This window comes from Drosophila persimilis, unplaced genomic scaffold (assembly GCF_003286085.1).
Source record: "Drosophila persimilis strain 14011-0111.01,24,50 unplaced genomic scaffold, DperRS2 tig00000002-arrow-pilon, whole genome shotgun sequence".
NCBI lineage: Eukaryota > Metazoa > Arthropoda > Insecta > Diptera > Drosophilidae > Drosophila > Drosophila persimilis.
In genome coordinates, this window is record NW_020825289.1 from 6,587,308 (window position 1) to 6,606,834 (window position 19,527).

The following is a 19,527-nucleotide window of genomic DNA, read 5'->3' on the forward strand; positions in this document are numbered from 1 at the left end:
AAATCATTACATGTATGTATGTATATGCATAAGCAACGTATAGTTCCATTACAATCTTCCCGCCGAAAGACACTTTCTGAATTGACAAATGCGCTAAGTGAGTGTCGGATGGATTCACTTAGCTGGCTTTTGAATAGATGTACTCGTAATCGTATTCGTATTCGTATTTGTATTCGTATAACAGTTATAAAATCTACATATGTAATTCGTATTACTGTCTGTGCATTGAGATTTGTTCGGTGGATGTTATATATTGTATATTATACATATATTGTATACATATATATTATGATATCTGCTATTACTTATTGTTTTGTAGAAAATAACACTCAATCAATTGTTAAAGCATTGGTTTGTTTTTCGAAAATTAAATTTTCATTTAGAGCGCACATAAAAATTGAATTTCTTTCGATTTCGATTCGATTTCTTTAGAATTTTTGAAAAGTTTTCTAGAGATACATACATATCAATTACGGAATAAAGCCTTTGAGGCTGTATTGAGAACCTTCTTTAAAGAAAGAAGGTGACGCGAGGGTTTCTGAATTGCGCAAAAAGTTTAAATGCATATTATTGCAAAGGTTCCTATCTATCATAGCATAATTATCTAAGAACCTGCGCCACCTTCCCTTCACCTCATTCCAAGCTCGAATCCAGGTGTTTGGCTTCCTTTCATATCTCCAAGGTTCTGACAATCTCTGGGTGACTTATTAGGTAATTAATTCAACTATAAAGGCTAGATATAGAAACAATCGCTGGTAAATAATATCAACTTCTATTCAATTGTCAAGTATGAAGTCTACGTAATAGGAAAATGCCTAAAGTAATTGCCTTATGTATGCTTAAAAGTTACTGTAATGCACCAAGAGATTTCACTTTCAGTTTTATCAGCGCTATAAGTACGAGTATATCCATAATCATATCAATATCCAATCAACACCTTTATGCGTACTTGTTTATAAGAAGTACAGTCCGACATTGTGTATATGATACTTAGTCCAACACTCATATTCGAATCATTTGCTATGCACTTTACGAATATATATCCTTGTGAATTATCTTTTGTTCCATGATTAAGCATTTTAGGTCTGCTGAATTGAGCTCAAGAATGCCGGATCCACTGAAGCCACTTTGGCTGTGAGGAACGCATGCATGCAGAAAAGCAGACTCTGCAGGACTTGACACTCCAACTCCTGTGAAAGATCCGGATAAGATGTATTCGATTGTGATACAAGAGTAGACTCTTACCTTGGTTTCGATTGCTCGACTATCGTGATCCTGAAAGTGAAGCTTCAACTTGGACTTGCCATCGTCACTGGAGCCCCTCAATTGGGAGAACTTGTAGTGCCAGACCACAGCGGATTCGGCGCCCTCGGTGAGAGAGAATCCGGCCTGCCAGTCCAGGGTTAGTCCGCCGCTCTTTCCATGATGCGACACCGCAAAGGTCTTACGCTAAAGTAGAGATTAAAGATATGGCTAATGGAAACTAGTGAATTCTGGGGTATACCTACACCCAATTTGATAACACTGGTCACAATGGCCGCATTCCAGCTGTTCTCAATGCGCAGCAACTCCTGGCGGGTCTCCACGCTCAGATACCGAGGCTCGTGACCCGAACTCTGCAGTAAAAAGCAGTGCTGGCGACTGTCTACGGTCTCGGACTCCTTGACAATACGAAACATGGTCTGATACACCTTATAGACTACCAAAGCCTTAGTGATCCCAGCCACATTCAACTGGAATTCGGGGAGCGTTTAGATATATAATGATATATGTTATAGTAGGTACTCACTGGTGGGGTTTCGAACAGCATCACTTCGGTGCCTTTCAGCAATAAAAATCTGGGCTTATAGCTCTGCCAGGATATATTGTTGTTGATGACGCCCTCGTTCACCCAACCCATGTACTCGATGCGCTCTCCTACCGCAAAGTTTCGATTGTATAGCTTCATCTGTAGATTGGAGGCAAATTTTGGAGTAAGCTTATTGGGGGGTTTCTAGCGCCACTCACCTGTAGATGCGTTAGGCCTACCACATTGTCGGTGATCAACTTGAGCCATTGACTGAGGATGGCCAATTCATCGCAGTGAATGACGCCCGTGGTGATCCCGTTCAGGCCACGCACTTCGAAGGCATTGGGTCGCAGTTTGTCGGTTCCGTAAATGTATCTCGTTACGTAGGCCATCATCAGGGGTACTGCCACAACATCAGTCCAGCGCTTCTCCGGTTCGGAGCAAATGGACATGGGACGACTGCAGCTGCGGCTGATTGTTCCACTGTTGACGGATGATTTGTAGCCCTCGTCTGCCTTTAGTTCGGCACAGGTGGCATCGTTATCAGAGTCAGGTGTATCTTTGGTTACTTAATAAATAGATTACACATTTAGTATAGATCTTAACAGATCAGTTCTTTCGACTTACATTGCTTCTGTAGAAAGGGCGTTGCGGCTCGATAGTGCTTCACTGTTAGGACGACAATATCGCCGGCATTTCTCAATATATTGACAGCATCGTCATGCGGACAGGCCGTGATATATTCCCCGTTGACCTTGATGATGGCATCGCCCACGAACAGCTGGCCCGTGATGTCCGCCGCCTGATCCTTGTAGATCCGCGATATCAATATCGGTAGCTTGTGCTCCGCTCCTCCTTTTATGCTCAGCCCTAGGCCACTCTGCTTCTGGCGCGTAATCTGGACCATTCGTTCCTGTACGTATGAAATCGATATTGTTTAGTCCTATTCTTTCCATGGCTGCCTGTCATCTCACCTTTGATTCCATGGGCGGTCCATTCGGATGGCAACTGCTTGGCGTTACGATTTCTAGCTTTTGGAGCGAAAGCAGCTCCATTGTGAGGTTAAGACGAAGTGGTTCCGGTCTGCTTTTGCCATCGCTGACATGGACCATGCCAGTGCGTACCTATGAGGAATTTGTATATGTCAATAAATGGATCTTAACGGGTAATAGCTTTGGCATACCTTAAGGTTTTGATCAAGCTTTTCTTCTATTGGCGTAGCCATTGTGTCAGAGAGCTTCATATTTTCTAAAGTAAATGAAAGCAAAGAAAATTAAATAAACTGGTGAGTCTTTCGTTTGAATAAGAATAAAAAAAACAGCTTCCTTCTCAGAAATGTATATTATTGCGAAGCGAAATGAAAGCCCGGACCAAAGGACGGGTCATGGGTCAGTAAATTGGCAAAGCTGGCATCAAAAAGCTTGTCTGCGTAGAGCTATGATGGTTATTATTAGATATGATAGCCAACAACAGACGGCCAATCAACATGCCCCAGTAAGCAGGCGATTCTTGTTGTTGAGTGGCCATGGCAATGGGGGTTGCAAGAAGTGTAATCAAATTGTTGGCTCTTTATCGATTGGACATCCACATGCAACCGAAGCATTTCAATGCCTCTTAAATTGCACTGCCACCACTCTACACCACATATGAATGTAGACTGATAGTTCAAGGTGAACAATGCAATTGCGTTAATTAAATTACACTTGCAATTAGAATCAATTAGGCGCAGTCAACCCCCCCAGCAGTACTGGGAAATCTCTCTCGGCACGAAATGATCCCAAGACAGATATTCAATAGAAATACCCACCTATGAACAGAAATAGTACAATGTATATTTGGAGAAAGCATTGGGCCAGCATATGTTTTCCATTAGGAGTGGAAAACAAATATGCAACCGGAAAACCATGATATGAGTGAAAACACATTGAAGTGGGCCCCCCGCCTGCTGCTGCTGAGTGCCGAAGTGTGGCCACAACTGTTCGTCAGGAATGGGAAACCGAAATAGGTATTGCGGATAACCAACCACTTGTGCTCCGCAAATAGGGATTGTGGGCGAGGGTGGCTGCCCAAGACATGTACAGATGGTGCATGCCACAGTTTGATTTGAACTTCAATGATTTCTGAGGAGCAATACCCATCAATACATGTGCAGCTGATTGATTTCGTTTACAATGATTGGGGTAGATACGGTCCGTATCTTGTTAAGAGTTAAAGCAATGATAGAGATGCTAAGACTTCCTGAAATAATACAATTCTTAGGCAGCTGTCGAGAGATGATTCCATGAGAAAGCAAGTATTATATATACTCTTTAAGGTCTTAAATCAATCCATGTGCATCATGCGCTTCAACCCAAGTGACATGGTATTGAATAAATTGTCAGACAGCAGACCTATGTACATGAACTCACAGTCGCTTCCCCAATCCCCACACATATGCCTGTTGTCCGGGGCTACCTTTGATTATGGCTAAATTACGTGTGTGCCTCGGCATGCGTGCTTGCAAACCGTAAAACAGTAAAGTTGGGCACAAGTCAAACCACCAGGAAAGGGACTGTCGAAGAGGGACTCCGAGAGAGCGAGAGAGAGAAAGAGAGAGAGGGAAAGAGTTATGTCCTTTTCGAACCAAACAAGCGAACATGTTCGCTCGTGTCTCGAGAATCAGCTGTGCTTTGAAAAGAGCAGCAGGAGGCGAAACCTTTCGGGCGCTGTTTGCCTGAAGTTTCAGCGATTGAACTTTTTGCAGCAGCAGCACTAAAAGAAACACACGCACATGAACCTACACACAGACACATACATACATATGTACTATACGAGTGTGTGTATGTACATATATATTCGATACTTTTCGCCAGAGGGAAAATGTTCATTATTATTTAATGTTTGCTAAACATTTTCCCAGCCCGCCCTCAATCGAGGTAGCGTCGTTGGGATTCCCAAGGGATTAGGACCTCTATATATTGACAGAAGTAGTTACACTTACATATATCTATTTATTTATCGTTGTTGTTGTGGTTTCTGTTGGTTTTGGCGTGGCTAAATCGTTTTTATATCAAATGCAGCTTGTACACACGCGTTCCGAGAAATCGCGTTTTGAATTGGGTCACATTTTCGTTGAAGTTGCACAAGTCTCGCACTCTGCGATTCAATTCTGATGTTTGATTTCTAGACGTGGCCTGAACCCGTTCGTGGCCTGGCCGCACGATTTGTCCAAATCGGAACTCATAAAAGTATGCTAAATTTCCGTTGTTTGTCACAGTTTTGCCCACTTCACCAGAAATGTATATGCACTGGGTATACACGGGGTGTGCGGGTGGGGGAGTACGTGGGTCGCCGCTGCCCTCCTGCGTTCGAAAGCACAACGTTCCCAAAGGCTGTACGGTAGCGAACTGAGAGCACGGCACGACTCCGCTATAAACATGTTAAAAGCGGGACGGAACTTTCTCTCGTCCCCACCAGCTCCAAAGCACTGAAGCTTTGTGCAGCCTTGTGCAGGCCCCCATATGTTGGAGTCGCGGCTCCCGAGCGGAGGGCTTTGTGCTTGCTCGGTCACGTCCGAGAGTTTTACCATTGGGGAAGGTAAGCATTCGAAATTTCGATATAGAAAGGAAAGCTTAATGAAAAGAGCTTTCTGGCAAAGGTCGGAATTATGGTAGGTGGCGCAGTCGTGGAATGAAATGGTTAGTTCTATCAGAAAACACCGCATTTAATGGTGGCGACACTATATTGTAAGTACTATAATGTTAGATTATTGTAATACCATGATAACTATCAAAAATGTTTGAAATACGCGGTATATATTTCGAGAGAGGCCTCAAAGAGAATTTCCGATGAGCCTTGGAATAGAAAACCCTATCAACAAATCAGGGATTAACGTATATCTCCATCTAAACACTGTTTCAGAGTTTATTTCTTCTTCAGATGTTTTGCAAACAGGAAATCTCCCGCCCTACATTTTTGGCAAACAGTTTGGATCACTATATCATATTGAATCGATTGAAAATGGGTGGATGAGCAGAAAAGGTTTAGATCTACGTGTAAAAAGCAAGCTCCATCTTCCAAAATTCGGGTAAATACCTTTCTAAAGATATTTATTGATCTGTTGCTCCACCTGTAGGTAATCCCGGCCATATACCGACCATCTTGAGCCGTATTTCATGTTCGAGCCGGCCGAGATGCTCGTTAAATGTTAATTAGAACGCTGAATCAGCTGCGTTAGCTCATTAAAAGTTTGACTTACCCATTTTCGTTGTTATTGTTAGCCAGAATGGGGCCACACCAGCACCGACCTTTGGCTCCCCTTGGCTCAGTGATAAGCTCGTGGAACAAACGGCATTCGAATACAATGGGTGGGGGCAAAGTTAATTAACGTATTAGCCCAGGTAGCGACCCATGGCTCACTCTCTGGCAGATGCCCTATACAGACCATCAACAACAGGAGAGAAATCTGGCTAATACCAGCAGGGAACGTGCGCCTGCTTCCTTCACTTTCTCGATTTGCATTCGTCCTTGAAGCTGAGTGCAAAATCGCCTCAGGGCCGAGTGAGAACCAGATACTACTATACGTTTCACCCGACACAATTGAAACATTACAATGCAAATGTAATCCTTTGGACGTGGCCAGGCCTGCTGCAACACGAACCCGGTTATCTTGGGGCCATGTCCATGGCTGTTTCTGCAGTCCTGAAAAGTTTATTGCTGGGTGCTGGGATGTCGAGAAGAGGTCACACAATGGCAGAGAGTGCACACTGTTTGGGGAGATGGGGCAGGTGCATTGGATCAAGCTAGTCCCCCACTTGTCGCTGCCACTCATCGCAATCAGTCGGGATTTAAGACATTGGTGGCGACTCTAACAAAAGTGGCCATAGGAAAAGTAACAGCAACATTGTCGACATTATTGACAAAAGTTTTTCGTTTGTTTTCGGTACCACCTCTCTCTCTGTCGCTCTGTCACTCTGGCTGTGGCTAAGGGAAATCCCTCTCTTTCACTTTGACTGAGGAAAAGCCCTCGATTTCTCTGTGACTGAGGAAAACCCTCTACCCCCTCCACATCTCTGTGGCTATGGAAAACCATGAGCAGGAAGGAGCGAGCACATTTTTGTTAGCTGATTGAAATTAGTTGATGCATAAAAAAGTTTGTTTGCCAACAATTTCGCTCGAAAATATTTCGGCTCTAAAGTAAAATTATGACTGCTTTGCATATTTTTCGGTTACCAATGTAAAACTTTAGACCCGAACCCAACTTATTGGCATTGGCAAATGTCGGGAATTTATGGCCTGTGCAAATGTTGGTTTACCATCTCCATCACCATCGCCATCTCCGTTTCCATCGCCGCCAAGTGCCACACTGCAGGATGGATGGCCGTGGCCCCAGCTCCGACTGGATTGGGGTCTCTACTTATGCGGATTCCAATAATTGCATTAGCCGATTCCCCTGTTGATTCTGGTTGAAGTGATTACATTGTTGGTGCGATTGCCAGGAGAAGAGGCATTCTTTAAGCAGAGAAGAGAAGCGAAGCATCGTGTAATTGAATAATTATGTTATTCTGTGGCTCGATGAACCTGACAGATTTCTGTCTGACAGCTGCCACGACATCAAGCTTGCATCTCAAAGATACAGGCTTCCGTGTCTGCCAGAGAGTGTGTCTGTGTGCGACTGCCTCAAGGATACACAAGGATGCTCTGTGCAGCAACACAAAAATTTAATTAAGCCTGATGGCTGGTTCCTGGCACCTCCGGTACATTAGGAAATCAATTGAGTTAGAGACCACGACGGAGACGGACAACAGTGTCGGTTCGGAAGCTACATATTTCCATTTTCATATAGGGGGAGATGCATCATGCATGTATTCCGATTGATTGGATAGTTGTCACCTGCAGGATTATCCATTTTAATGCAGTTTCACGCACTGCTTCCTGCAGAGCTGAGCTGAGCTGAGCCAGCAAACAAATCACACAAACAAGCAGAATCGGAATGGGCAGGGCTCCAAGGAGGAGGCTGCGAGTGCACCAACTGGGGATGCAGACCACGCATGCCACACGCCACACGCCAGGCGACAATTTCCGTTATTTCTGCCGAGCTTTCCCTCCAGGACTTTTTCCCGGCTCCAGCCAACGCAGCCGGGGCTGGCCCAGCCCCAGAATCACGGCACGGAAAATGCTTTCAATTTAGCAACGAGCACGATTCGGTCGAATGCATGGCAATCAAAATGCGGTTAGTTGCGTGTGGCAGCAGCAACGGCAGTAGGAATGGGGGCGGAGCATGGGGCTGCCACAACAACCGTGGTAACAACGCTGACAACACAGCGACAACAGTAGCAACAACATTCGGATGGGGCGAAAAAAATGACAATTGTCAACAATTTTAATTTTCATATGCACGCAACAAGAGCCACAGGAAAAGCAACGAGGATTAACATACGCCTCCCCCAAAGCCAATGGAGGCACAATCCACTCGCAGTTTGTTTGCATTTGTATTGCTAATAAAGAGTGGACAGCAGCACGCCCACCGCGGCCCAGTCCGGCCCCAACAGACAGTGGCGGGATGACATATTGGGTGTGGTGGGAGGTTCCTGTCTGTGGGTAGATTGCAGGGCCAACAGCGGTTGCAAAATGCGTTTTGTATTCACAGTTGCGGTCTAACTATTAGCTGTGGTCGATGCGCCCCATCGCGTTTAGTGTGTTTGTACAATGTACATATATTGGCAATAACTGCACTAATAACGGTCAAAATATTACTATCGTAATGCATCATAGTTCATAGTCCAAAGGGCTCCTCTTACAGTAGGCTGTGCACGCCCCCTCGTGAATGCATCACCAGAAACTAGAGTAACTATGGTACATATAAAACTTCCTTAAGTACAGTGATTTACGATCCATGGCTGTAGTAGTTGCTATAAAAACGATATTATTACACCCCGCGCATCCATCATCCATTGATTTACGCACTCTGAACTGCTAAATAGCATTTTGGGCTTCAGCTCGAGTCCGGGCAAAGCTTATAAATTAATTAAAAAATCAGTATAAATACATAAATCAATTACCCTCCTCAATAGGAGTCTCGCCTACGATACCCCCTCCCTCTGTCCATCTGTAAGGCTGCACTCTTCAGCGGCAGCTTTGGCGCCGGGCAATTACTTTGCCGGGAGCCCCACAGGCCGCAGCGAGCACGGTGAAGGGGCCCAGGGACTATGAAGAAGAAGGATGCGAAGGACTGAAGCGATAAAAACGGCAACATGGCGTTCAAAGTGCACAAAATGGCGGTAATTCGCGCTTTGTTGCTGCGCGGCCAGAACGCTTCAATGAGTGGGTGGCGGTGTGGCGACTGCACAACTACAAATACAGCTACAGCATAAACTACAACTACGACCATAACCACAAGAGTAAAGGAAACGGGAATGACAGAGTCCTTTTCAGCGTCGGAGGTTCAGATACCCTAGAAATGCATTTGTATTAATACTGCTGCTCTTTTAAGTACATATTTACATAGAAAAGTTTAGCATCAAATGTCTGATTGAATTATCTTCAGAAACCCAGAAGTTTCTCCCACAAAGACTATTTTTTCAATAGACAGGTTCTATTTGATCTATGCTAAGGAACAATTCGATACTATGAGAAGGGTAATCAACCCAAGAGAGAGCAAGGAAAAGGCAAACAAGAAGGCTGCTAATAGGAGCGCGGGCGATGCAAGCGCTGCACTTGCCGAAGAAAATATATTGTTCAGCTTAATTTCCTCTCCCCGGCATCCCCCACATCTCGTGCATCCTCTGATTTTCTTTGCTGGGCTAAGTTTTCGCTGGTCCCCCGCTTCGGCTGGGCCAAAGAGCGTGGAAGAAGAGCGTGAATTGTTCAGAAAATGTGATGCAAGGATGTCTTTTCCTCGCTCTCCCCCGCTACTCTTCCCCGCTGCGGTATGTCATTAATGATTTCCTTTCAGGCGGCCAATGCAATTAGGTACTTTTGCCCCATTGCCCGTAACACTGATGGAGGGTGTGACCAGGAGCCAGGAGTTAGTTAAAGTTAGCATAAAGTTCCCCCTATTGTCTGGGATTCCATCATTATCTGCCATAAGTTCCCTCATAACTTTCCCCACGAATTATTACGCTACTGATAGTAGAGTGTAGACCGAAATTTCATTAAATATTGCTAATCAAATAATATTACCAAAGGGACCTATGTGTGCCCTGCTACCAGTTGCAAACATTAAGCACACATGCAACTAAAACTTCAGCAACAGACAGAACTTTTTCCACTGGCCCGTAAAGTGCGTGTGGTGTGTGTCCTGCAAATGGAAAAGTAACTTTTTTCCACGAGACCATCAAAATTATGAACTACTATATGTTGAGCTGTGGTGTGGCATCCTTTTGAGTGATCTTGTTGGCCACCGCACTCGGACATCAACCTGAGTGCTGACCACTTGCTGCATTCGTAATGAAAGAGGTACACCGAGGGCCATTCCAGCATGTTGTTTTGCTGGGTTTTGGATAATGGATTAAAATTATTCGTGTGCCGGAGTGCTCCATTCTCTGTTCATGCTAGGATCTTTAAGCTCCTGGCTCCGATAGATGCTTTCTAACACCTATTTGCCAGCTAGCACTGCCTCCTCTGAAAGAAAACAACGTATCTGGATCTGTTGCGAGAGCTCTTCTGAGTTAGCATCCTCTCAATTTTTCAATTACTTGGGCCTCTGCAAAAGTAATGACCGAAACTGAGCCAGAAACAGAAACAGAACAGAAACAGTAACGCCAACTGGCAGCTGGCAAATGGAACATTTTGTGCTTAATTTCATTTCCGTTTAGGTGCCGTTGCCGTTGCCGTTGCCGTTCCGAATGCCATTCCGTTGGAGGAGAGGCAGCGAAGGAGAGAAGTCCAAGGTCCATCGTCCGTACTGCGCAACAATGAAGCGCTTGGGTAACGGTAAATTTCATTTTAAAAGCATTTTCATTTACATTTTGTCCATTTGATTTTGCCATTGAAATTTCGAGAGCGAGAAACTTCTCTCCGTGCAGCCCGGCAGCAGAGGTAGGAATTTTATTGTTTTACCATTATTACAGGTGTGCCTGCGCCAGTGGATGTATGGGAATGTATCCTGGGGTCTGTGTGTGTGTGTGATTCCCCTAAAAACAGCTTTACGACCCAAACGTTGAGCACTGTGCCCCGACACCGACACCGACACCGACGCCGGACCGTGATGGAGCCCAACAGCCGGAATGGAGCTGGCCTCACTAATCCGTTTGGATTTTTAGTGGCGGCCAAATTTTAACGACGCATCTTTGGAATTTGTTTAAGAAATCTATAAGAGAGCAGCACATTTCGTTATTGCTACTGCTCCAGCTCCAGCTCCTGCCCCTGCCCCATGCCGTGGGCTTCTCTGCTCTCCTCCTTTGTGATATTTCACATTGTCTGGATGTGGGGCTGCTCCTGGGTGCAGGCATTGTTTGTATTTCCTGGGCTTCCTCTTGTTTGCTGCCTCCTCCATGGGGTTTTTATGCGCGACGCTGGTTGAACGCTTCGCTGCTTTGATTTGCCTTGCTTAGCCCCAGCCCCGGCCCTCTAACTCCACTGACTCCACTCTGACCCCTCTGACCTTTATCTTGGCCCGGGCCAGCTCCTTGGCCAGGCCTGGACAGGACACAACAGAACAGTGGCAGTGGCAGTGGCAGTGGCTGTGAAAGAGGCAGCCCACTCGTGCGCACTTCGTGCTACAAAGCAACAAATCGAGTTTGCGAATAAATGAAATTACTTTTCGGTCTAATGACCATCATCTGCTGATTTTATTAGATTTGTTTCCCTTTGCTCTGTGTTTGTTTACTGCTTCTGCTGCTGTTCCTCCATGCTTGTTCCTGTTTCTTTTGCTGCTGCTCCTGCTGCTGCTGCTGGTGGTGCTCCTGCATCATCGAGCTGCCTGGCAAACCTGACTAACTGGGGAGCAAACTTTAAATGACTTTTGTGCCCAATCGCTGTAAGCAAAATGTTTGATAAGATGACGAGTATCCATGAGTGGTGGTATCCCACTGTCATACGACAGAGAAATTTCTTTGGGGGGCAGGTGAGTGGGAGGCACCTGTCTAAAAGAAATCGTAAGCATCTCTCAAATGGTTGAGTTGTGGTTGGTCTAAACAAGGCTCTAGGCATTCACGATGGGTCTGTCAGATTTACAGAAATTGTTTCGAAATAAAAGGATTCTTTAAAAAACGAAGCACAAGAACAATCGATTGCAGCAACAACAAGCTTCGGCACTTCGATATCAGACCGAAGCTACCAGGCGATCAGCATTTGTAAGGAAGCTACTGTAAATCAGTGACGGCCACTTATAGAACTACATACTATATACACACACACACACACATTTGAAAATGTCAGTTGCATTTCAATGATAATCTTCTATGTTAATGGTGTGCCGATCTCTACAGCGCGCTGTTAATCCCATTGTGGGCGATGTTCTCTGTACATTAGACCTGCTGTTAAGTAACATGAATGTTGCCGCTTAGCATTTCTGATCGCCTGATACCGTGGGCCGCATTTTGTGTGGGTTTCTTTTAGTTCTGCGTTTTGTTGCTTCTGTGAATCATTGTTGCTTTAATAATAGTAAAGTGAATGAAGCCGGAAGTGCAAAAAAAATTCTGTCTTCGCAGAGCGTTTCCCAAATTGAAGGGAAGTGAGATATTGGCCACAACAGCTCCTTAGAGGCCAAAAACCACAGTGGATAGGTCCTCAGTTCTTGGGTATATAGGGGACAAACAATTTGTTGCACCTGCATTTACAATCCTTGCCGACAGATCTGAGGCTGTTCACTCAAGAGAGCTTTCACTGTACCAGAGGCAATATAGGACTCATCGTCAAAACATGCCTGCCAAGTTTTCGTTTTGTGCCTCCCATATTTCTCGCTTGCCATTTGAATACGGATTGCCCCTTCCTCCTGCTCCAGGTGGTGGGTTCTTCCTGGCACCTGTTGTTATTGTTTGTAGTGTTGCTCCTGTTCCTGAAGCTGTCGCTGTGTTCCTGCTGTGCTGTGCTCCCTCGCTTCTTGGGCCTTTCTCGCCTTTTCGCCCCTTGAGCTGACATTTCATTTTTATGAAACATCTTATTTTTCTAATTTGCAACAGCAGGTGTCGCCATTTTCTGCAATTTTCTGTTTATATGAGAAAGGAGCTTCCTACTCTCCTTCTTCTTTGGGGTTGCGCTTACCCACAAAATTTTCAGCTTTTCCCCTGCTGTTTTTCATTGGCTGGAGTGGGTGTAAATTCAGTTTACTGTAAAATTTAATAGAAAGTGAATTTTTTCTACCCAAGAATATGGGGATAAGCACGGGGGCATGTGTGGATGCGTGCAAATTGGGGTCTTTTGTTTATAGTGTTTCACATGTTTGCATATAAAGTGAAAATTCTTGTAAAGCATGCTGTAAAAATACGTTTAATAAGCTACAAGACGGAGACGGCTACGGCTACGGCAACGGCTACCCCTCGCACAGTACTTTGTCGAATGTGTGTGTTGGGGGTAGATTGTGGGAGAGAGGAATCCTAACCGTCCTGGCGTCTTTATTAATTCATAAAACGACAAAACGCCAGGTGTCGCTGACGGTATGTCTGAGCGCCCACAGAGGGATTTTTATGCTTTTAAAAGTCTAAGAACGAAATTTTGGAAGTTTCTCCCAAATTACCAATAAAAACAATACCAGAGAAACCAAAAAAACACAAACAACGGAGCCACTTGCATATGTATGCAGGCAGAGATATTCCCCAAGACTCTCTCTCGTGGCTGGCCACGTAGTACGTACCTAGTATAATTCGTTATCTCTGGGGCGTATCAAAATCACGCTTGATTAACTTTCTCGAGCCATTTAACAAATAAGCAATAAAATCCGTGCATTTCCTTAGTCCGTGTCCAAGGCCCCACCCCCTCCACAGCCAAGCCGCCACATGCTCCACAGTGTATCCTGTGTATCTGGTACCCCCGGACAGCCTTTTCCGTGTTGTCTTGAGCAAATTGCCCTTTTGTCTTCAAATGAGACGTTTATGTTTTTTAATTTTTTTCTTGTTCTCGGGTAATGGCCAATGTCAATGGGTTCAGAAAAGGGCAATCAGTGGATCAGATTCAGTCAGATGGGGGCGAGTGCTGTGCAGGAGCTCTGTCAAGAACAGACTTGAGACTGTTACCATGGGGAACTGGTATCAATGAAGGAATCGATAAGGTTTATCTGAGACTATTATTGTTGAATTCTGATGTCTTGCATCGCGTAAGAACTGATTTGGCATTCGTTCATCAAGTATTGAATTTAATTCCTAATTAAATCCCTATGGAGTCCGCAAATATCCGGACCTCATGCATTTCGCCCTCACAATCAGGACTTCAAATACAAAATCTGGGCATGCATACCATAGCAGTCGGAAGCAGGTGAAGGGAAAGCACAAATCCCTAAATTAGCATTAGCTAATCAAGGTAACCAAATGGCAGTCAGGCAGCGGGAGGGAAGGATGGCGGGAAATCTTTAAACCAATATTACTTTGTGTGCATTTGTGCGTAAGTGCAAGGGTCCAGCCGGAGGCACCCAGAGGCTATTTGCCCGAGTATAATGTATAATCAAGATGTATGCCATTTGACATTCGAAGGCAAAATTAAATTCCACTGCACATCGCTGTTGGCAGACCAGACCCATCCGCACGGACGGACCACAACAGAAAGGCAAGGGAGAGCACACAAGCCACATTTACCAACATTTGGCAACTGCAGTTACGTTGCTTCCAGTCAAATACGATTCATCGTTCACGTAGTAGACTAGGAGCCAGCAGGACGCACCTGGAGATGGAGCTGCCAGTGCAGCTGAACCCTGAACCCGAGACCAATTAAATATTGAGAGAAACATTTGCCATTTCGTGCTCCGTTTGTAATTAGCCGTAACGTGCTGCTCCTGATGCAGGAGCAACGGATAAATACATACACACATATGTACTTACCTGCAAGATTTTAGGTAAATAACGTATGCCATGCCCTAGAATGTATGGTAAAGTCAGCGTCATAATGCTATTTACCAAATGCCATTGATTGGCCCCTCACCACCTGACTTCAAAGCAATTTTCTTGTCACTCCAACCAAAATGTAAATGTTTTACAGTCAACATAATCACATCGAACATCAAAGGAGCCAAATCCGCACAGCTGCCAGCCCGGGCAACCGACAATCAATCGAATTGGGGAAAATCAGGCAATATTTATACGAATATGCGAGCACGGCATTCAATTGGAAATCAAATTTTGATTTGGCAGGTATGTTGGCTGAATAGAATCCCCATTGAGAGGTGGGGTCCCAGGGAATTGGGAAAAAACATATATAATTAAGCGATCAACATGAGATTCGTAGCAAAGTAGCACCTTTCGATGATCTATCGTTAAGCAGCTTATCTCAGATTCAACCTCATCAATCTACAGATAAATCCAGGATGTGGCAAAGCGGAGCTCCGTGGAATTGTATTCGAAAGGAAGTGAGAACAAATTAACAACCATTGATGTTTCAAGCCAAATTATAACAATGTGTCGTGTGAGATTATATCCAAAATTTAGACTATAACTGGCCTCAGGCCTGTGGGGCGTGCGGTCAGGTCATCTGTTCCTCGATCAGGTAGGGCATTGGGTTGCCTCTAGCATTGATGTTTAAGGCCAACAGAACATTGATTCCGAAGTCAGACTAGGATTCGGAGCAGGCCAGCTGGTACAGGAACTGGATGACAGTGCGAGTGGGGCGTCCGGTCATCTGGTTTTTCAGCAGGTAGGGCAGTGGGTTGGTTGTGGTGAGCATGCCTGTGCCACGGTTGTCCAGATGGGCCCAGTCGACGCACGGGACGAGGCTGCGAAGAATGGCGGCGGCCAGGCAGGAGGAGGCCGGTCCACGGCCGGCGTTGCTCAGGTCATAGGTGATGTTCTTGGTGACGATCTGGTGGTAGTACTTGAAGAGCGGGAAGCGCCAGACGCGATCCCCAGTGATTCCGCCAGCCTTGCGGAACTGCTTGTGGACAAAGTTCGACGTAGTCCACAGCCCAGTAGCCCCTCCGCCGAGCGCGTAGTTTACGCCTTGGGCCACCGTGCCTATGTCGATGATCATTTTGGGCTTGTGCGCGGCCTGGCCGTAGAGCAGGGGATCGGCCATCACCACAACAGGGGCCTTGCCCACATCCTTGACGCCCATGGTGATGCCATTCAGCAGGCTCACCACATCGCCGCACTTGACCGCCATGCCGGAGGGCATGTGCTCGCAGAGTGGGATGATCGCCGAGATGTTCATCGGCAGCGAGAGGGCGGAAGCGGCGCGGAGCACGCCCACACATACGGCAGCTCCAGCCATTGCGCCGCGGTACTGGTCCATTCCCGTCTTCTTCTTCAGGCAGAGCCCGCCGCTGTTGAAGGTCAGGCCCAGGCCCAGCAACAGCACGGACTTCTCTTCGGGAGCGGTGCCGCAGTAGGAGCACTCGAGCAACAGGGGCGGCTCGCAGGAGCCCTTGGCGATCATCATGAAGGAATTGAGCTTCATGTCCTCAATCCAGTCCATGGATCGCACCTCCACAGTGACGCCGCAGGGGCACAGAGCATCGACGGCGGCCTGGGCGAACACGGACGGGGTCATCATGTTCGCCGGCGTGTCGGACAGGCGACGGGCCAGGTTCTGGGACTCGGCCTTGAACAGGCCCCGGGTCCAGGCCTCGCGGTCCCCCTTACCGTACATTTCCAGCTTGGGGGTCCGCGTTCGGTTCTTCTTCCTCTTGTTCATGTTGAAGCGCCAAACGGCCAGGGAGGCGCCCTCGGCGGCCTGCTCCGGATAGCCCATGCTATCCACATGCACCTCGCGCATTCCCTGCATCTGCAGGGCGCGGGCGCCAGCGCCGGCGGCCACACGGACATTCTCCATGCCCAGATCCAACTCCTCCTCCTCGTTGAAGGCGGCATCGTAGTCACCGACACCCACGACGGCAATGGCCTGGTAATCGCCGTCCATGCCGCTGAACAGCAGGCCCTTGCCCGGGCTCCCGTCCATGTTTCGTTCACGGATCCACTGCATTACCTTACCGCCCACCGAGTCGTCCAGGGTGACGGCATTCTCCGTGGTCTTTGGCGGCTTGTCCGAATCCCTCTTGTAGACACCCACAACCACGCCCTTGGGCTTCTTGCACTTGGTGGCATAGGCTCGAAGGCAGTGCGAAACCTCCCGGAAGGCTCGCTTGCAGGTGAGCAGCCGGCTGGCCGAACGCACCAGAAGTAGATCCGTATAGGCTGGCATTCTCGATTCGCGATTTAAAGGAACTAATTTACAAAACGGAACCAAATATAAATATGAAACCTGTGATTTTGCTGACTAGAAATTTAGCTGTTTGACGCAACGGATTTTACGCGGCACGAAAAATTTACAATAAAATTTGTTGTGTTTATATACGTTGTGTTCCGTTCAACAGTCTCTACTGAATAGTTTTTTGGGCCTCGCTTCCCATTTTGAAGTCTGAAATCTAAAACACCATCTGCTTGGATCAGGCATAAAACAAATCATGTCTGTATCATTTTTTGGAGAAATAAAGAGGCTTGGAGAAAGCTGCATACAATAGTAGAAGCCTACTTAGAATCTTTAAGCAGTCCTTACATGCCTGTAGGACAACGAAATCCCCTCAAAGATCCTCCACCTACGATGGTCCTGTTCAGAATTTATAATCTCTTTCGCGAGGGCGCACCACTATAATCGTATAATAATGACAAAAAGGAAAGAATAATGTTGAAAACAAAAAAAAACGAGGGGGAACGTTGTGAGTTGCTGCGGACACCGCAACTCTACGGTTATACCCGATACTAAGTCAGTATCGCTCTCCTCCGGCAGACGCCGCTAATATTTAACGACACGACAAAGAGTGCGTGCGAGAGAGACAGAAAATCAGTCTGAGCGTGACGTCGGGCGCTGCGTAGCCAGTGCAAATTGATTTGTTCCTTTTGGCTATGAAAATGATCTGATCTGATCCAGATTCAGCAACCTGATAGATATGGTTATTATCTATGATTCTGCGTTTTTAGTTTTCTCAAATCTGCAATATTGTGGATGCAACAGATTTTCGTCCTTTGTGGGGGCGGATGGGGGTGGGGCGAAATTCTGAGATATACGTTTTATAGTGACATCTTAAAGGAGTGTGTGTACCAAATTTGGTTACTCTAGCCTTAATAGTCTCTGAGATTTGTGGTTGCCTCAGATTTTCGTCCTTTGCGGGGGCGGAAGGGGGTGTGGCGAAATTTGGACAGGAAACGGTCAAGGTCCGATATCACAGGAGTGTGGATACCAAATTTGGTTGCTCTGGCTTTTATAGGTTCTGAGATCCTTGAACTCATATTTTGCAATTGGCAAAACCGACCATGAAACCTGTGTGTTAGAGTGAGACAGAGCGAGAAAGAGTGAAATTGTTTTCGTGATTCTGGCTGTAATAATTATACGATCTGGTTCAGATTTTGCACTCTAGAAGATATAGTCATCTTCTACGATTCTGCGTTTTTAGTTTTCTCGTATCGTCAAAATTGTGGATGCCACAGATTTTCGCCCTTTGTGGGGGCGGAAGTGGGCGGGGCAAAGTTTTGAAATATTTTTGGAGCAGTGACATATCACAGAAGTCTGGATCCAAAACATCGTTGCTCTAGCTCTTATAGTCTTTGAGCATTAGGCGCTGAAGGGGACGGACAGACGGACAGACGGACAGACGGACAGACGGACAGACGGACGGACGGACAGACGGACAGACGGACAGACGGACAGACAGACATGGCTCAATCGACTCGGCTATTGATGCTGATCAAGAATATATATACTTTATGGGGTCGGAAACGATTCCTTCTGGACGTTACACACATCCACTTTTACCACAAATCTAATATACCCCAATACTCATTTTGAGTATCGGGTATAATCATATGAATTCCAATTAAGCAGTCAACGGACAGGGTCCGGAAGCTGGGCCCGGCCTGGCCAAGTGCGCAGCGATAATGGCGGCGAATGGAAATAATTAATTTTCCAAACCAGTGGGCCATCGCTAATTAAGCTTAATTTTTGGTGTTGCATAACTAATTAAGGTGGGAACAGCGCAGCCGTACGAGGAGCAGCAGCAGCATCAGCATCAGCCGGGATACTGGCATTCGAATTATGTAAAATTGTTGCACTTTAATTCCATTTTGTCTGCGGGCAGACAATCTGTAATTGAAAAGTATGCTCTTGCTTATCTTTCGAGTATTTGAATATGGAATTCAATTTAGTGTCGCATAAGCGCTGGAATATGCAAATCCGTCCGGGGCCAGCTCTCCTCAGACGAATGTTTGCCTTCTGGCTTTGGGCAAGGTGACCGAAAAGGTTATGTGTGTTGGTAGGTGTGGCTGGCCGAAAACCAAATTGGAAATTTGCTTATTTCTCGCCTTTGCGCTTGACCTGACCCAAAGGGGGCGAGCCAGGCGCACGAACAAACTTTGTCCACAGGTCCAGCCACCCGTGCACACAGATCCACAGATAAAAGGATAGTGCCAGATACTGTTAGTTTTGTCCTTCGGCCTGCTTCCTGCCGAATGTTGAATGTTGTAAAATATTTGCCCAATAGTGAACAGTGACTTGGGATTAACATTTGTCTATGCGCATTCGTCTGGAATTATGCAATGTGTTCGTAGATAAGGACAATTCCAATGGAAAGCATCCGCCTCTGATGATTGCTATTTGCCTGTCAGTTATTGTCCAGCCTCCCCATT

General features: G+C 46.1%; 1 protein-coding gene and 1 pseudogene across 1 annotated transcript; both read right to left on the minus strand.

Annotated features, from left to right (window-relative positions):
- Positions 1–238: 238 nt before the first annotated feature.
- LOC6590143 (gamma-1-syntrophin) lies at positions 239–5,184 on the minus strand. The gene is made up of 9 exons (XM_002015920.2): positions 4,770–5,184; positions 2,973–3,037; positions 2,764–2,913; positions 2,417–2,702; positions 2,008–2,357; positions 1,790–1,948; positions 1,509–1,733; positions 1,246–1,449; positions 239–1,190 (listed from the first exon to the last, which is right to left on the minus strand). Exons 2-9 carry the CDS (start codon positions 3,030–3,032, stop codon positions 1,080–1,082), a joined length of 1,545 nt encoding a protein of 514 aa, XP_002015956.1. The 5' UTR covers positions 3,033–3,037; positions 4,770–5,184; the 3' UTR covers positions 239–1,079.
- A 10,282-nt stretch (positions 5,185–15,466) lies between these two features.
- On the minus strand, positions 15,467–17,156 carry LOC6590144 (annotated as a pseudogene).
- Positions 17,157–19,527: the final 2,371 nt, after the last annotated feature.